Consider the following 16786-nt stretch of genomic DNA (forward strand, 5'->3'; position numbering starts at 1 on the left):
TATTTTCACACCATTAGAAAGTCTTCACTAATGGGATATTTAACATGGTCTAGTTAGAGAAGATTTCTTGAAAGAAATGACAACAAGCTGGGAGCTGACATAAATAGGAGTGTTGCAGGCTCTGACAACAGAGGAGTGTAGGGTGGCCTGGCTGAAGCAGAGGCAGAACTGGGAGGGAAAGATGGGGCTGGAGAGCTAGTCCAGAGTCAGGGAAAGAATATCTTCTCTTTTTTATGATATTGCAAAGTTTTAACTTCTATTCAATTGCAACCAACTTTATTTCCATAAACTAGCACATGCAAAGACCACTCCATACCACACTCAGAAAACTAAAGCAGCATCTTTATTTTATACAAACAGTATAAAATGTTTATGTAAGAGCTGTGTTTTGTTTACAATATATTATATTGCTTCAAGCCAATGCCAACAGTTCATACATATATTCCCTATTTTATTGTGTTTACAATATATTATATCATTAAATGTCACTACCACAGTGTTATTTCTTTCTCGCTCTTTTTTAATACTGAATTCTCTGGAATCATGGTAAGGTCATGGTAAGGTAAAATGTATTATGAGTTTAAGGGGAATTCAAAAAATGTAACAAGTGTCTAAATACATGACAAAATAAATTGAAATGCGAAGACTTCAGCACTTTTAACTGCTTCATCCAAACCCTTGTGATTTATGCATTTTTATTCCATTTATCTTCTCTAATGTTGCCCAGCCTCTCAATACCGTGAATGCATTGTACTTTTGGAAATTATCTGCCAAGTACACACTGAAAAGACAAAAATTTAACCTGAACAACTGACATAACATAAAGTTGGTCCCAAAGCACCGAAACAAGAAAATCTATACCATCATGCTACAGCTGTACTTAGAAAACTTAAAAGGAAGAGTAAATATCAGCTCAGTGATTTATAATGAAGCTAATAAAATTCAGGCCAGTATTCTTAACTGTAATAAACATTACTTGAACATTCAACACATGAAAGGTTAACAAAGGCTATGAACTTGGTGTAACTTAAAATGTTTCAGATGTCGGAGTTCACCAGATGTAATTGGATTCAGGTGGGTCCTGCCGCTCCTCGGCCTTTTTAACTGAAGGCGTGTGCTGCCTGAGCTGGGCGCCTGCTGGCCTCAGGGTATGCAGGAGGCTGGCTCCATACCCTGCAAAATTATTCACAGCTTAAAAGAAAAGAAACTACAAAAACAAGCTCTTCAGATTCATTATTCACCATTCAAATAAAATCCATTTTCCCTTTCCAACCCAGAGTGAAAGACCACAGTGACCACAAAAAGCTACCTGAATGATGAGATGTTACAGGTTCAAGATCTCTTTTAAAAGAAATTCATTTTACTAACTCCATCAAATCTGGCTTCCATTGAATCTCTGATTCACTATATATTTTGGTCATGACACGCATGAAGCAAACTTGGGATGAATGTTATTGAATGGAAGGATGTTCTCCATCCAAAGGCTCGTAAGGATTAAGCACTGAGGTCTCATTGCAGGAGTGCTTTCTGCAGAGAACGTTGTCATTGATCCTTTCATTGCCTTGCAAAACCAATCTCCATTATTATTGAACTGCAGTCCATGGGGTCTCGAAGAGTCGGACACGACTGAGCGACTTCACTTTCACTTTTCACTTTCACACATTGGAGAAGGAAATGGCAACCCACTCCAGTGTTCTTGCCTGGAGAATCCCAGGGACGGGGGAGCCTGGTGGGCTGCCATCTATGGGATCGCACAGAGTCGGACACGACTGAAGTGACTTAGCAGTAGCAGCAGCAGCAGTTCAATAATAACAACTCCCATTCTTCATAAAGATCACATGATTAGGCATGGCTATTGCATTTACACAAAATATGAATTTTATAAGAATTAAAGACTTCCATAAGTCAGACAGAGAAGGTGAATTATTGTATGAGATCCCTTATATGTGGAATCTAAAAAGAAATGATACAAACAAATTTACTTAAAAAAAGAAAGAGACTCATAGACCTAGAGAATGAACTTCTGGTTGCAGGGGGTGAAGGAGAAGGATGGGTAGAAGGGATAGCTAGGGAGTTTGGGATGAACATGTACACACTGCTATGTTTGAAATGGACAACCAACAAGGCCTGCATAACACAGGGAACTCTGCTCAATGTTATATGGCAGCCTGGATGGAAGGTGAGTTTGGGGGAGAATGGCTACATTTATGTGTAGCAGAGTCCCTTTGCTATCCACCTGAAACTATCACAACATTGTTTATTAATTGGCTATACCCCAATACAAAATAGAAAGTTTTAAAAAAATGAATCAATCTAAAAGAATTCAGGAAAAGAGAAGTGTTTAAAAAAAAGTACACCAGTACATATATTAGAGAAGGGTTAGGATTTGAACTGCCTCCTTCTCAGTGGGCTTTTGTGAGCCTTGGTCAAGATGGGTGTCTACTGATAGCATTTCCAGTTCATCGTAAGAGGAGTATAACACAATAATACAATGTGAGTTGTGAGTTACACAACTCAAGACTTCTTTTCTCCTTACTTATGAACTTCTGAAGATGCCTGGATCACTGACTCACTTCTGCTGATTTCCTAAAACTGATCAGCAGTTAAAAATCTGCCTCCATCTTCCTGTGCATTAGAGTCAAGTTTGGCATTTCATTTGTTCCCTGTGGTTTTTAAATGCAAGCATGCCGTTAAGTAACTGCTGAGAACAGAATGCTTTGTTCCTGAATGCTTTTCTTTGAATTGTCAGCATGTAGGCTAGTAGCTCATGGACCGGCCAAGACAATGAGCCAACAATCCCTACCCTGCTGCTCACCCTGCCACCCATGAAGCCCAAACCTCCCTGGTGAGGCAGAGCCTGAGCCAGGAAGTCTGTCTCCAGTGTCCTCCTCCCATCTAGGATGTCTGGGTGCCTGGGACCTCCCAATGTGTCGCCTCACTGGAAATCTGTTCTTAGCAGAACTCTCTGCCTCACAGCTTCCTTGTCATCTCCTTTTAAGCAAAATTAACCTCATTCTTTCAGCCTGATTCTCTCAGCCACTGTACAAAATGGCTGGGGGGCCTCTCCTGTAAAACCTGCTTGCATTTTAATCAAGCACCAAGGCATCTTCTTGACATGCATGGCTGAATCTGAAATGCATGGCTGAATCTGAAGGCGGCAGAGATGACAAAAGCTTTCAGCAGCAAAGTCTACAAGTGAGAGTGCTACTGGGGCTGGGAGACCTGTCAGAACTGCTCACCTAAACTGCACGCATGAGGGCCTCTCACTTGCCTTCTTGGAATGGTTAATTGTCTATAGGTCTTTTACCTGAAGGAAGGTCCCCTTCTGCCCCATTTGGTACCATTCCATCATTTCCACCTGGGTAAACGAGCCATTTTCCAGAGGAATCCACTTTTTGTTAAGCTATGTCCACCTGAAGCCAATTCAACCTACCATCCAGCCAAGGCAATGGTGGAAAAAAGACTCAGCTCAATGGCTCAGTGTAGCCTAGGCCAGACACCAATATACTTTAAAACAAACAAACATGTAAAGCTACACATAACTGGTTTTATACATATCAGAATAGTACAATGTGTGTTATAAAATATGTACAAAAAGTAGGAATTAGAGATTGAGATATATAACTATACATATAAAATTTCTACATAAATGTAATAAAAGAACATAAAATATTTTTTTAAATGTCTTCGAACTAATATTTTCCCTTAGCACCCCAGATGATTATTCCACACTCACTGGGCTATATGCATCACCCTTTGGAGACCATTAGAAAAACACCTGATATGAAAGTGATCTGTTCACTTTGTGTACATTATTTTGGAAACAACTTGATAGGCACAATCTGGACTTGTATTAATCAAGGGAGCTGCATGACTGAATGAAGCCTTCCTTTGCCCACAGAAAGTAGCCAGTGGGTCCATCCTCAGCAGTTAGAGTTCAAGCTGCAGGATGAAACTGCAGAAATGCATTATTTGTTTCCTTCACTTGCTGATCGACTACCCCTCTCTCTTGATTCTGGGCACCACCAGGAAGGATCTTTTCTGTCTGTTCACTGGTATGTTTCCAGTGCCTGGATTCATGTTTAGCACAGAGACGATATCAATCAAAACAGAATGATTGAATTTAGCAACTTTAACTTTCATTTTGTGTATAAAATAGACCAGTGGTTTATTATCTTATCAGATCAGATCAGATCAGTTGCTCAGTCGTGTCCAACTCTTTGCGACCCCATGAATCGCAGCACGCCAGGCCTCCCTGTCCATCACCAACTCCCGGAGAGATAGTCCATTTTTGGTGGTCAGTAAATGTGAAAAAAAATACAACTCCATGTTAACATCTCTCCTGTACTTCACAGACCTTTTCTCTCCCTTGAAAGAACCTATTTAAAGCATCCCAAAACCAACACAGTGTAAAGATTTTACACAGCAAACTCATGTTCTAATGCTCCTTGATCAATCCTGAACGATAACATGAGAACTTTGTAGCTACTGATCTACATTTGATTTAGAAATCTTACTTTTATTCATTTCTATCATAGTTAACATACCATATTACCAAACCAACCTGGAATACTAATTTAACCTGGAAAATATTTGTGGTGATATTTTACAGATGTGGTGGTATTTTACAGCGATGCTTTCTTTCCTCTACACTCTAAAGCTTAGAGAGTTCTGGTGGTAGTGGGGACCAGTGGAGAGAGCAGGAAGAGGAGGAGAAGTTGGTTTTATGCAACGGAAAGCAGAGCTGAGTTATGGCTTGTCTGTCCTGGCCTTTGGAGCCAGGGAATAGACGTGCAAGAGTCTGGCTCCCCAGACAGTTCACACTCACTTTTATTGCAGTGTCTCCCATGCCAGCCTTCCCGACACTGGCATTTGTTGGGTTCGTGGCAGGTTCCATGTGTGCCGCAGCCAGGTTTGCAGACAGCTAGAGTCAAAGGAGATAAATAGAAAGTTTCCTGAGCTTTCACCGGTTAACAGAATTACGCAGCTATCTTCCCCGCAGTTCTTTCGAATGTGTTAGTTTTGGCTTCATCCCTTCATGTGTTTTTCTAAGTCAGTCTCCAGCTAGAAGTCAGTTTTGGACTCTTTTGAGTCAGTCCTGGAAGTGAGCTAGACTTGATGTTTCTCAGTGACAAAAGACACTCGGAGGACTTTGAAACTGCCAGGCAATGGAAGTTTATCTTCCTTAAGAAAACTCCTAATAGTTAAAAAGTTTGGTGGTGTGTGCAAATGTGTCTAAGTTTTTTTTTTTTACATGCATGGATTTCATATGTCTTTGGTCTACCTCAAGAAACATAAATGTCAGTGAAGAAAGGTTAATTGTGATGCCCTGGCAACATGCAGCAGGTACAGAAGTTAGGAAGTAAGAGAGAAGAGATCCCTGCTAGTTTAACTACCCCATAACACAGGTCGGCTGTGTGTACAGGGTACTTACGCTTTGAACAGAGGTCTCCTTGGTAACCTTTGGAGCACTTGCATTTGTTTTTACCAATGCATTTACCTCCATTTCGACAGGGCTGTGGGCATTTGCCTGAAATAGAAGAATGCAAATAAGCAAGGAACTCTGTTCTCCTTTCAGAGGCAATTACATTTTTTTCAAAGGAATCGCAAGGCTTTGAGAGGATCAAGGCTTTTAAGTGGCAGTTATTTCCACTTATTTCGGATCAACCCTGGCTTTGTTACTGTTTGAGCTTCGTTTTGGGGACAAATAGGCTCATATTTTATAATTTTGGATATGAATCTTCCACAATGAGTATTGTTCAAATGCTGTATTTATATCACTTTTTTGACAAACAATGTTTTATCTGATTCATAAAAACTTGTAATTCAAGATATATTGAAAGTGAAGATATGGATAGCCCCCTAAGTGATCTTTCCTCTGAGTTCTGATTTTTGTATGTCACTATTTCTGAAAGCAGGCCTATACCTGGACACGATGACTTCTGTCTTAGCCTAGGATTCTCCAGAAATCAGGACCTGCCTGCAGAGTTTATTCGGGGAAGTGATCCTTGGGATGAGGAATAGAGGGCAGGGAGAGTCAACAGCAGAAGAGAAAAAGCCAACACAAAAGTATGTTTGTAGGTTGTTCATCACTACAGCAACTGGGCTCTATTCTGCAGCATCTTTCTGAGGAGTCAGGTAGATGGACTGCTCCTTCAAGTTGCCTGAAGGGAGAGAGAGGGGAGTGTTTATTCATCTGCACCAGTGTCCACTGACCAAAGGTCACCCCATGGAATCACTTTCTTGAATTTCTAGTCTGTGACTACAGATTATATACGTATAATCTGTATACATGTGCAGTTGCTCAGTCATGTCTGACTCTCAAGAGTCTTCTCCAACACCATAGTTCATCAGTTCTTCAGCGCTCAGTTTTCTTTATGGTTCAATTCTCACATCCATACACAACTCCTTGAAAACTATAGCACTGACCATACAGATCTTTGTTGGCAAAGTAATGTCTCTGCTTTTTAATATGCTGCCTAGGTTTGTCATAGCTTTTCTTCCAAGGAGCAAGTGTCTTTTAATTTCATGGCTGTGGTGACCATCTGCAGTGATTTTGGAGCCCAAGAAAATAAAGTCTCTCACTGTTTCCATTGTTTCCCCATCTATTTGCCATGAAGCGATGGGACTGGATGCTATGATCTTCATTTTTTGAATGTTGAATTTTAAAAGCCAACTTTTTCCACCCTCCTCTTTCACTTTCATCAAGAGGCTTTTGAGTTCCTTTTCACTTTCTGCCATAAGGATGGTGTCATCTGCACATCTGAGGTGATTGATATTTCTCCCGGCAATCTTGATTCCAGCTTGTGCTTCTTCCAGCCCAGCATTTCTCATGATGTACTCTGCATATAAGTTAAATAAGCAGGGTGACAATATATAGCCTTGACGGACTCCTTTCCCAATTTGGAACCAGTCTGTTGTTCCATATCCGGTTCTAACTGTTGTTTCTTGACCTACATATAGGTTTCTCAGGAGGCAGGTAAAGTGTTCTGGTATTCCCATCTCTTTAAGAATTTTCCACAGTTTGTTGTGATTTTATATATATATATATATATATATATATATATATTTATTTATTTATTTTTATTTATATTCAGTACTCAGGGTCTCTGGTGGGAAGCGAGAGACGTGTGGCTCAGCTCAGGTGCAATCAGACTGTGTTTGTACAGATTAGGTCATCGCAGTGATGGAGGGAAAGGCTGGCTGAGAAGGACATGAGGTGGGGCACACAAAGTCCTTGATTCCACACTTGGGCATTTTCCTGGAATGTCTCAGATCCTAAGAATACTTCATGCTTTATCTCTGTGCCAAATGAGGAGTGCTGATATTTTCACAGATCTCTGCATCCCAGGATTTTAGAGCTGGATATAGATGTAAAAATCATATTTTTCTTCTTTCTTACTTCTATGCATTTGCAATCTAGAATTTGCCATCCTGAGGCTGAAGTTTTTTCTGGGTAAGCATTATGCTTGACAGACATGTAGTGAATCCCATATGAAAATCATTTTGCTAAAAACACTTTCTTTTATTTATCCAAAATGACTTTCCTCACATATAAATCTCACTGTGGAGATTAGAGAGACAATTGAGATGTTAGTGTCTCTCAGAAAATTGAAATGCCATTAGAGCTGTAGGCTTTTCTGACACAGGGATGTTTCACAGAAAGGTGTTAAAACAACCTTAATACTTGAATGCCACCTTTCTATCAACCATTAAAATCCAAAAGAACCCTTTTTGCTAGGTTTGGACACAAAGAATAGCACTTACTCTGTGGTCAAGATCCAACTTCAATTTAAGGAAAGGAATATCTAACTCTGAATTTCCATTTGTGTCAAAGGAACATCTGATCCCATCATATGCTCAAAATTGGATACTTTGCAATGTACTGGGGTTTTTCAACTAAGCAAGATGTGGGACAATAATTAAATGGCAGAAAAGATAGAGGATATATTGTGAACTACTTGGGGGGTCCAAGGTTCCCCATATTCCAGGAGATGTGAACTTAGTATACAGAGAGAATGGAGAGAATGGCTGATAGAGACAATCTTTTCATTGTCCCCAAGGATGTTTTTGTTCCCTTGGCAAGAGGGAAGTGAGGACCCTGAGGCTTACTGCAGCCAACAGGGAAGATGTTCTCTCTTGGTTATCACAGAACAGAAATCTCTTTGCAGGTGACTATTAGAAGGCCATTCCTAGATCAAACCTCATGGAACCAAAATATCATGAAGGGATGACTGTTTTAAAGTTCAGAATTCTATAAATGTCTTTATTATTGACTTTCTTTTCCTAAAACTATATTGTGAACAAATTCTTATCATTGGATAGTGGAACCCTGAGTCAATGTGAGAAATCACACATTTTTACCCAAATGAGACTAAGCACTGCCTGAAGACAAATAGATTTGACTAATTCTAAACAATTCAAATTTTAGCTATAACCAGTGAGGACAGTGAGATAAGGTATTGACAAAATAAAGATATTAAACTTCCTCCACCCATCAGACTGGGAGGTAAATCTGTGACTATCCTTCACATAGAGAAAAGATGAACGTGGTTTACCGTAAGTGCCAACAACCACCATCTCTGAGTCTTAGAATTTTACAAGTGATTTTTAACTGTTTTATCCAATATTCTAATTTTTTATGGCAAACATTTTATATAGATTACAATAATAAAACCCATTAAGGTATTAAAAAACCCACTTTTGGTACCATATAATTTGGTTTTTTAAACTGAAGGCTCATTAAGGAATCTTATAAAGTTTATGAACCTTAAAGAACAAGAAAAACATATGTACAAATATCCAGATACTTCTAACCATAGTCTTGTTTGTTAACCTGCAAGTATATCTCACAATCAAGTCAGAATGAAGTTTGAGAAGCCATCAACTTTGATAGAGGCCAGGGGAAATGATAATAGCATCAGAATACATATTTTATCTAAAAAAAAAGAGAGACAATAACAAATACTGGTAAGGATATGGAGAAATTGGAACCCTTGTACATTGCTGGTGGGAATGTAAAATGGTACAACCACTTTGAAAAATAGTTTGGCAGTTCCTCAAAAAATTAAAGAGTTAACACATAGTCTAGCAATTCCACTCCTAGGAATACTCAGGAGAACTGAAAACATGTTCACACAAAAACTCGTACACAAATATTCATAGCAGCACTACTGTTTGCAGTAGCCCTAAAGTGGGGACAGCCCAGGTGCCCATCAGCTGATGGATGGATAAACCAAATGTCGTTGATATATCCACACAATGGAATATTATTTAGCAAGTAAAAGGAAGTAATGATATATGTAACAATAGAGGTGAACCTTGAAAATATGCTAAGTGAAAGAAGTCAGACATAGCAGGCCACATATTGTATAATTCTATTTATATGAAATATCCAATATCTAAGTACATTAGTGGATTCCAGGGGTTTGGGGTGAGGACCATGAGGAGTGACTGCTGATGGGAATAGGGTTTCTTTGGGGGATGGTAACATGTTCTAGAAGTAGATGCTGTACAACTTTGTGAATATAATCAATATCAATTGTATGCTTTAAAATAATTTTATGTATGTGAATTATGTCTCATGTTAAAAATAAGATATATAATTCAACTTTTTGTCTCTATTACACTATAGGCACTTTTCAATACAAGGCCGATTTTAATTTTTCCTGGTAATATGGTTCTGGCGATAGAAAAAAAAATTTCCTAAAAGGATTTGAGTATAACTTGTAATGGCAATAATCAAGAACTTTCAAAGGCCCACATTTTTGGTGCAATTAGGGAAAAAAAAAGAGTAGAAAACATTATCTCTGCCAATGGAAAGGTCATAAACCTAAGGGCATGAAAGAGCATATGTCCATGAAGAGAAAGGAACCCATGAACAAAGATTCATAAACATGAACCAATTAAGTACACAAAGTCTGAGTGTAAGTGTGTGGAGAAAATTGAGGGGAGTTAGTTCAGAGATATCTTTATCGGGGCAGGGTAATTAACAAGAACAGAAACCACATCCTGACAATTAAATTACATGTTCTATGAAAACTTCAGAAGTATTTCATTTGAACTCTATAAAAAAAAATAGTCATTTCAGCTATTACTCATTAAAGTGAAAAAATCCCCACAAATAAATTAGAGGTTGAAAGTTAAAATAGTAAGTCAGTATTATTTAATTCTGAACCCACTACAACTTCAGAAACTATGGCTAGAGCAAACACAGTGGTGTTTTATGGACATAATACAGCTGGAGGTGAAAATGCCGTATTCCAGAACTTCCAGAAAAGTAGGGACATGCTCACTCACATTCCTTTTGTTTCTTCCTGAGCCAGGCTTTGGTGTTATCTGTTTTTGGGGTCACAGAGCAATCTAGGGTGAGGTTGGCTCATTTCTGAGTTGAGCAGAGAGCTTCAGTGATGGGAAGATAACAGGGCCAGGGCAAAGAGTTTGGTATCCTGGTTCCCAAAACAATGATTATCTACCACATTCCACCCTTAAATTTGTATTTTTTTTTTTTTTTTTTGGTATCACAGCATGACAAACATCTAGAGAAGGCATAATGTGCATTGATTTTAAGTTTATGGATCAACTATTTTTTTTTTGTCAACCATAAATAAACACTTAAGAGACACTTCCTCAATCTAGATACAGAGCATTTTAGGCACATCAGAAAGTTTTATTGTGCTCCCAATCACTATTCTGGTTTCTATGATCTCCTAATACTTTTGCCTGTTCTTGAACTTCATAAAAATGGAATCGTCCAGCATGCATTTTTGTGTGTCTAACTTCTTTTACTTAGCATAACATCTGTGCAATTCATTCACGCTGTTGTGTGTGCTATTAGATGCTTTTGTTTTTATTGCTCTTTACCTTACTTCCCTCCTTTTTCTTGAGTCTGTCTTTTTCTCTGAGATGGATTACTAGGCTCTGGCTGGTTGGGAAATGTGGCAGTGAGTTGGGAAATGTGAACAGAAAGAAGAAAGCCAGAGGTGGGGGAAAAAGACTCTATGCCTGCAGGTAAGTGAACAAATTCCAGCTGTCCTTAAGCTCTGGTCTACATTTCTAGTCTCAAACTATGAACTCTCCACAAGAAACAGTGCAACATGGTGAAGAGCGCAAACCAGACACAACCGAGTCAGAGAGTGTTTAATGAGTCAGCTGAGCTGATCTATGCCTCTCCTCTACCCCACTGTTAGCCAAAATGGATGGCGGCTGAATCTAGTAAAAAGAAACCCCTGGCCTGAGACCTTAGACGAGCTATTCATTGTCTCGGGGCTTCAGATTCCTCATCAATAAAATGAAGGGGTCAGATGGTGCCGCTCATGTTCCCCACCCCAAACAAAGACAATGCAGGTCAGTACTCACTTGTTTCACACTGCTCTCCCTCTAGTCCTGGAGGGCAAATACACTTTCCAGGGTAGAAACAGGTCCCTCCGTTAAAGCAGGTGGCTGAGCAATTTGCTGTTAGAATGAATAACAGGGTATTGCATTAGATAGTCACTTAAATCTAACAACAACATTTCATTAAGGCTAAGTGATACTTCTTAGGCATCTGCTACTTGCCCATTTACTTATTTAATAAAATAAGCCATATTACCCAGACAGCAGTGGTAATCAATTGCTTGATCATTTGCAGATTCAGGCAATATAACAGGATACCACACACATGACACCAGACCCACCTCTAGGGGTTTGTTTGCCTCTTAGTGAAAAAAGGCAACAGTGGGTAAAAACAAATATCTTTTTAATTTTATTGTAAATATCTATGCTCTTAAAAAGGAAAAGAATGCTATAAACCCAAGAAAATATTTAAGATGAATGAAGAATAAAAGGAGAAAACCTTCTTTGGAGCAGATAAAAGGGAGAGAAGTCATAAATATTAGGATTGGACAGAGGAGAAAGCAACTTTTTTCCTGATTAAGAGGAACAGAGATGCATCTTATATAACAGAAATTTTTGAAAAAAAAAGTTTTTATGACATTTGCAAGAAAGAGTAATTATATTCAGGAAAGGGCAGCCTATTCCCCTTTATGAGATCCCGTAGGCAGGGAAGTGGCAGTGGCATGAGCTAGAGGGATGACGAAAGTGGGTATGTGACTGTGGGAGTCCAATAAACTAGATTTTCCAGGTGATAATCATACTGCTGGTAGTTCATCCTAAACCCTCCTTTTTAGAGTCAGCTTCTGGAGTTTCACTGCTCACTGGCACCTAAAATAGAGGGAGGACAGAAATGAAAACGGGGGAGAGCAAGTATCTAAAAATAGACAAGTTGGCTCATTCTATAACGGAGATGAAAATAAGAACTCAGCTATTCCAGTTTCACGGCCTTTTTGTTCTTGTCCTATATAAAACAGGCCAAAATTGGCTGTAGGTGAATGAGAGCTGGAATAAGCGTCCAGGAAGAAAATCAGAAAGGATTTCCAAAAGTTCTAAGTGTGTGCTTTCTTTGCGGAAATGAAATCCAACTAAAATATTCTATGAATATCATGCTTCCTAAATGATAAAACTTTTGTTAAAAATCATAAGCATCTCCTAGCTTAAGGCCATGCTGTACTTGCCTTGGCAAAATCAAGTTTCCTGTCATAGAGGGTAACAAAAGCACTGGAGGACAGGATTTAGGATTTAGGAGAATCCGATTTTTGAACTTCCTTTGTTACTTGCTGCTAACATTGTTGAAAGTGAAGTGTTGCTCAGTGCTGTCTGACTTCACAACCGCATAGGCTGTAGCTCACCAGCCTCCTCTGTCATGGAATTCTCCAGGCAAGAATATTGGAGAGGGTAGCCATTCCCATCCTTCTCCAGGGTAGTATCTTCCCCACCCAGGGATCGAACCCAGGTCTCCTCCTTGCAGGCAATTACCATCTGAGCCACTGAAGCTAATATTAGGGCAGGACCTTTTGTAATAATCTAGAATTATTATGGAATGTTTCACAAGTTTGCCTGTCATCCTTACACAGGGGCCATGCTAATCTTCTCTGTCCTGTTCCAATGTTATCACATGTATTGCCAAAGTGAGCAGAGGACAGTTGTTTTTGTGAGCATGTCTTATCTCCCCACTTGCCCCTGTTTCTCCTGGGGATAATAGGAGATGAGAAAACATCAGGATCTGTGTCCACTTTGCTGGATCTCGCTGGACACTATCCTTACTAACATGTAGAATGCAATGAACCTGGGAGTTTAATCAAAAGTTACAGAATGTGACCAACATTACAAATGTGTCACATTACAAATGTGACAAAACTGAATATTGAATCTGGCCACACCCTTAATAATTGCATAATTGCTTCTCTCCATCTCTGTTGTGCGATGATTCTTGACTAAGAAAATGAGCCAGAGACACCAAAGGACTTTCACTGGGGCTGAAGGTTTGCTGGGCCGGTATTTAACCACTCAGCCGTTAACATTTACAACAGATGTCCCAAGAGCCAATGAAAGTTAATCTTTAGTGTTTCTTTGAATCTGTAGTGCCAAGGTCTAGTTCCATGCCAGTAATTAAACCATTTTTCAGAAGCTCTATACTCCCTCCTGGATAATAAATGCATCTTTTGGTTGAGATAGTAAAAAAACATTATTTCTTTTAATGTTCCCAGATCTCCAGTGAGACCAAGTGGAATTTCAACAGACTTTCCAAAAGAATAAGAAAAAGTTACTGGAGTCTAACAAGAAGGAAAATCTTTCATCTGAAAGGTAAAATATTACAAATGTAAAAGGACTGGAATACACATAGATATTTTCCTTCACAGGACCATGCAGTGTTGAGACACCCTGGCATAAAAAAGACATTATAGTTGATTATCAGTCACTGTGCATACTACACCAATAATAAGCCTCATAAATGGTCTTTTAAAATTGGATAATACATTTGTTCTTCATCCAAATTTCTGAAGGATTGGCTCTATTGCCTAGTAAATTTGAGATAATATGAATTTAATTCTGCTTCTAGAATTAAATTCTGCCCAATTCTGAAGTAGCAGAAGGGCTGAATGCTAAATTTAGACAAATGAAAAGAAGCTGCACAAGAAAGAATTTTTTACTCACTGGCTATTATTATCAGTGTCATTAGTGATTAATCTTTATAAAATTTTAAAGTTGTTTTCATTCCAATGCTATAGTTTTCAAAGACCACCTACAAATAAAAGGTAGAGATGTGAACATGTGCTCTCAGTTAGCTTAGAGATGGGGGAACCAGGGGTCAATGGCTTAATTTCTATTTACAGTTGGGAAAAGCATGGCCCACAGAGATTGGTTTCTCTACTCAGAGTCACTTGTAAAGGAACCGGGTTCTGAAACAGGTAGCCTGAGTGGCAACACGGTACAGTGGAGGATGTGAATTTGGGTCAAACTACTCAAGGTCTATAAACTTTATTTTGCTTATCTGGGACTATGATGAATAATTATTTACATATCTCAAAAGATTGTTAGAACTAAAGTCAGGTAATTGTATGAAGGTACTTTGCATATCACAAAATAACAGACAACCATAATGATTATTCTGACTCATGCTAAGGGCTCCTTCCTTTAGCTTTTCTTTCATTTTAAAAAAGCTGCTCATTTTGATGTTAATTGGTGCTATCTGTATTATCACTAAAGAGACACTTCTCAAAAATAAGCACATTATTTTATTTTGGCCAATCCAATATTTATTTTAGAAAATAGTGCCCTACTCATGCACTTGGCTTTTCTGGTGGCTCAGTGGTAAAGAACCCGGCTGCCCGTGTAGGATATGTGAGTCAGTCCCTGGGTCGGGAAGATCCATGGAGGAGGAAATGGCAACCCACTCCAATGTTCTTGCCTGGAGAATCTCATGGACTGAGGAGCCTGGTGGGCTACAGTCCATGGGGTTGCAAAAGAGTCGGACACAACCAAGCAACCAAACAACAACAATGCACACAATTAGCATTTTTGACAGAAGGATAATTTCATTAAATACATACACTTTAAGGATGTTAATTTTTTTCCATCATACACTTTACAGATGTTAATTTTTTTCCATAAAAGATGTGAACCAGGCAAAGTAGATAGGTGTCTTGCAAGACTATGAATCACACCATTCTACTCTAGAGCCATGTTTGAATCTACTTTCTGAGAGTAAAATCTGGCTATGCTGCTGCTTCATAGGAAGGAGGGACCCATGCTCTCAGGGATGTGATCTGTGAGCAGAGAATTAAATGGGTGATCAGTGAACTTCTAGGTCAGGCAATTTGGAAGAGATTGTTTTAGAAGCTCACCCATAAAACTGATTTGGGACATACGAAAACAGCAATGGGCCAGGAGTAGCTAACTGTCCATGAAACTTCATGCTCCCCTCCCATAAAGGGAGATAGCTGTCCAACCAGGAATGACATTTCTCCTGCTTGCATCCAGGTAGGTAATGAGGCTAATTCCTATCCACGGAATGTGTGTTGAAAGTTTTGTGGGTCACTTTTGGACTTTTTTTGTTTTTTTTTAAGCAGTGCCTATTCCAATCTTTGCTGGAACCAGAGAGCTCCTAAGCTGTCAGCAGGATCATCAGTGCCTGGGGCCCTGAGTCACTGTATGGAGAACTGCCTTGCCCACTGACCAGGTTCCTGCGCTGGAGCATTCTGTGAGTGAATGTAAACTTGTACTGTGTTAAGCTACACTGAAATTTATAGTTAATGTTAAAGCAACCAGCGAAGTGATACACCCTATTTATAAAGCTGTTATGAAGAGTGATGATATAGTAAATATACTTCTTTTAATTGAAACATATATATTACCATATGTAAAATAGGTAGCTAGTGGGAAGTTGCTGTATAACACAGGGAGCTCAAACAAGTGCTCTATGATGACCTAGAGGGCTGGGAAGGAGGTTCAAGGGGGAGGGGACGAATGTGTACTTATGGCTGATTCACCTTGTTGTATAGAAGAAACCAACACAACATTATAAAGCAATTATCCTCCAGTAAAAAAAAAAAAAAAAAGTAAAAAGAACCTTGTTCTTAGGAAGTTACCTTTATCGCAATTGACTCCATAGAATCCAGGTGGACAGATGCAGAAACCGGGAGTAACACATAGCCCGCCATTCATGCATCGTGGTGAGCAAAGGACTAATGGGGAGAGAGAATTCTAATTAAGGCCAATAGGGTTTTAGAAACAGGACCATTTTGGAAATGTCGATAATATAACAGGTCTACATTTTCAAGCTTTGTGGTTGACTCTAAAGGGGTTGCTCTGTAAAGAGAGAAGTTTGGTATATTAAAATTATTTTTGTGCAGTAAATAAGGTTATATTTTTAACCAATTTCATAGAAGAGAATTTTGGAATTGTTCCACTTGAATGGCTGATTAAAATTTTCCCAGAATCATTATTTTAAGTAAGATGTGGTCTTCTTAAGAAGTATCTTTTTCTGCCTTATTTCCTCAATTTTTCAATTTCAAACTATCTTCTGCAAATATCATTTTCTGCTGTATTTCCTCAACCTTTCAATTTCAAAATCAGTCCAGATGGAGCTCAGGACAAGATGGTGGAATAGAAGGACTTTGAGATCACTTCCTCTCATGAGAAGACCAAAATCACAACTGCTAAACAATCATTGATTAAAAAAAAGACTGGAACGTACCAAAAAAGATATTCTACATCACAAAGACATAAAGAACAAACCACAACAAGACGGCAGGAGGGGCACACTCTCTACACAGTCAAATCCCATACCCCCTAGGTGGGTGACCTGCAAACTGACAACAGTTGCAGAAGCTCTCCCACAGGAGTGAGAGCTCTGAGTCCCACATCAGCCTCCCCAGTCTGGGGGTCTGGCATTAGGAGGAGGGTAGAC

The 16786-nt window shown here is 39.1% G+C and overlaps 1 protein-coding gene and 1 non-coding gene across 2 annotated transcripts in view; both read right to left on the minus strand.

Annotated features, from left to right (window-relative positions):
* Positions 1 to 324: 324 nt before the first annotated feature.
* WIF1 (WNT inhibitory factor 1) overlaps positions 325 to 16786 on the minus strand; it is a 92270-nt gene continuing 75808 nt past the window's right edge. Inside the window, exons 6-10 of the mRNA XM_027542447.1 lie at positions 15966 to 16061; positions 11359 to 11454; positions 5435 to 5530; positions 4829 to 4924; positions 325 to 1173 (exon numbers count right to left, since the gene is read on the minus strand). Of these exons, the coding sequence (XP_027398248.1) occupies positions 1052 to 1173; positions 4829 to 4924; positions 5435 to 5530; positions 11359 to 11454; positions 15966 to 16061 (506 nt within the window). The 3' untranslated portion in view covers positions 325 to 1051. The remainder of the gene's footprint in view (positions 1174 to 4828; positions 4925 to 5434; positions 5531 to 11358; positions 11455 to 15965; positions 16062 to 16786) is intronic.
* On the minus strand, positions 12906 to 13017 carry LOC113893813. Its single transcript, XR_003511344.1, has one exon. It is a non-coding gene; the product is annotated as a U6 spliceosomal RNA (small nuclear RNA).

This window comes from Bos indicus x Bos taurus, chromosome 5, assembly GCF_003369695.1.
Source record: "Bos indicus x Bos taurus breed Angus x Brahman F1 hybrid chromosome 5, Bos_hybrid_MaternalHap_v2.0, whole genome shotgun sequence".
NCBI classification, from domain to species: domain Eukaryota; kingdom Metazoa; phylum Chordata; class Mammalia; order Artiodactyla; family Bovidae; genus Bos; species Bos indicus x Bos taurus.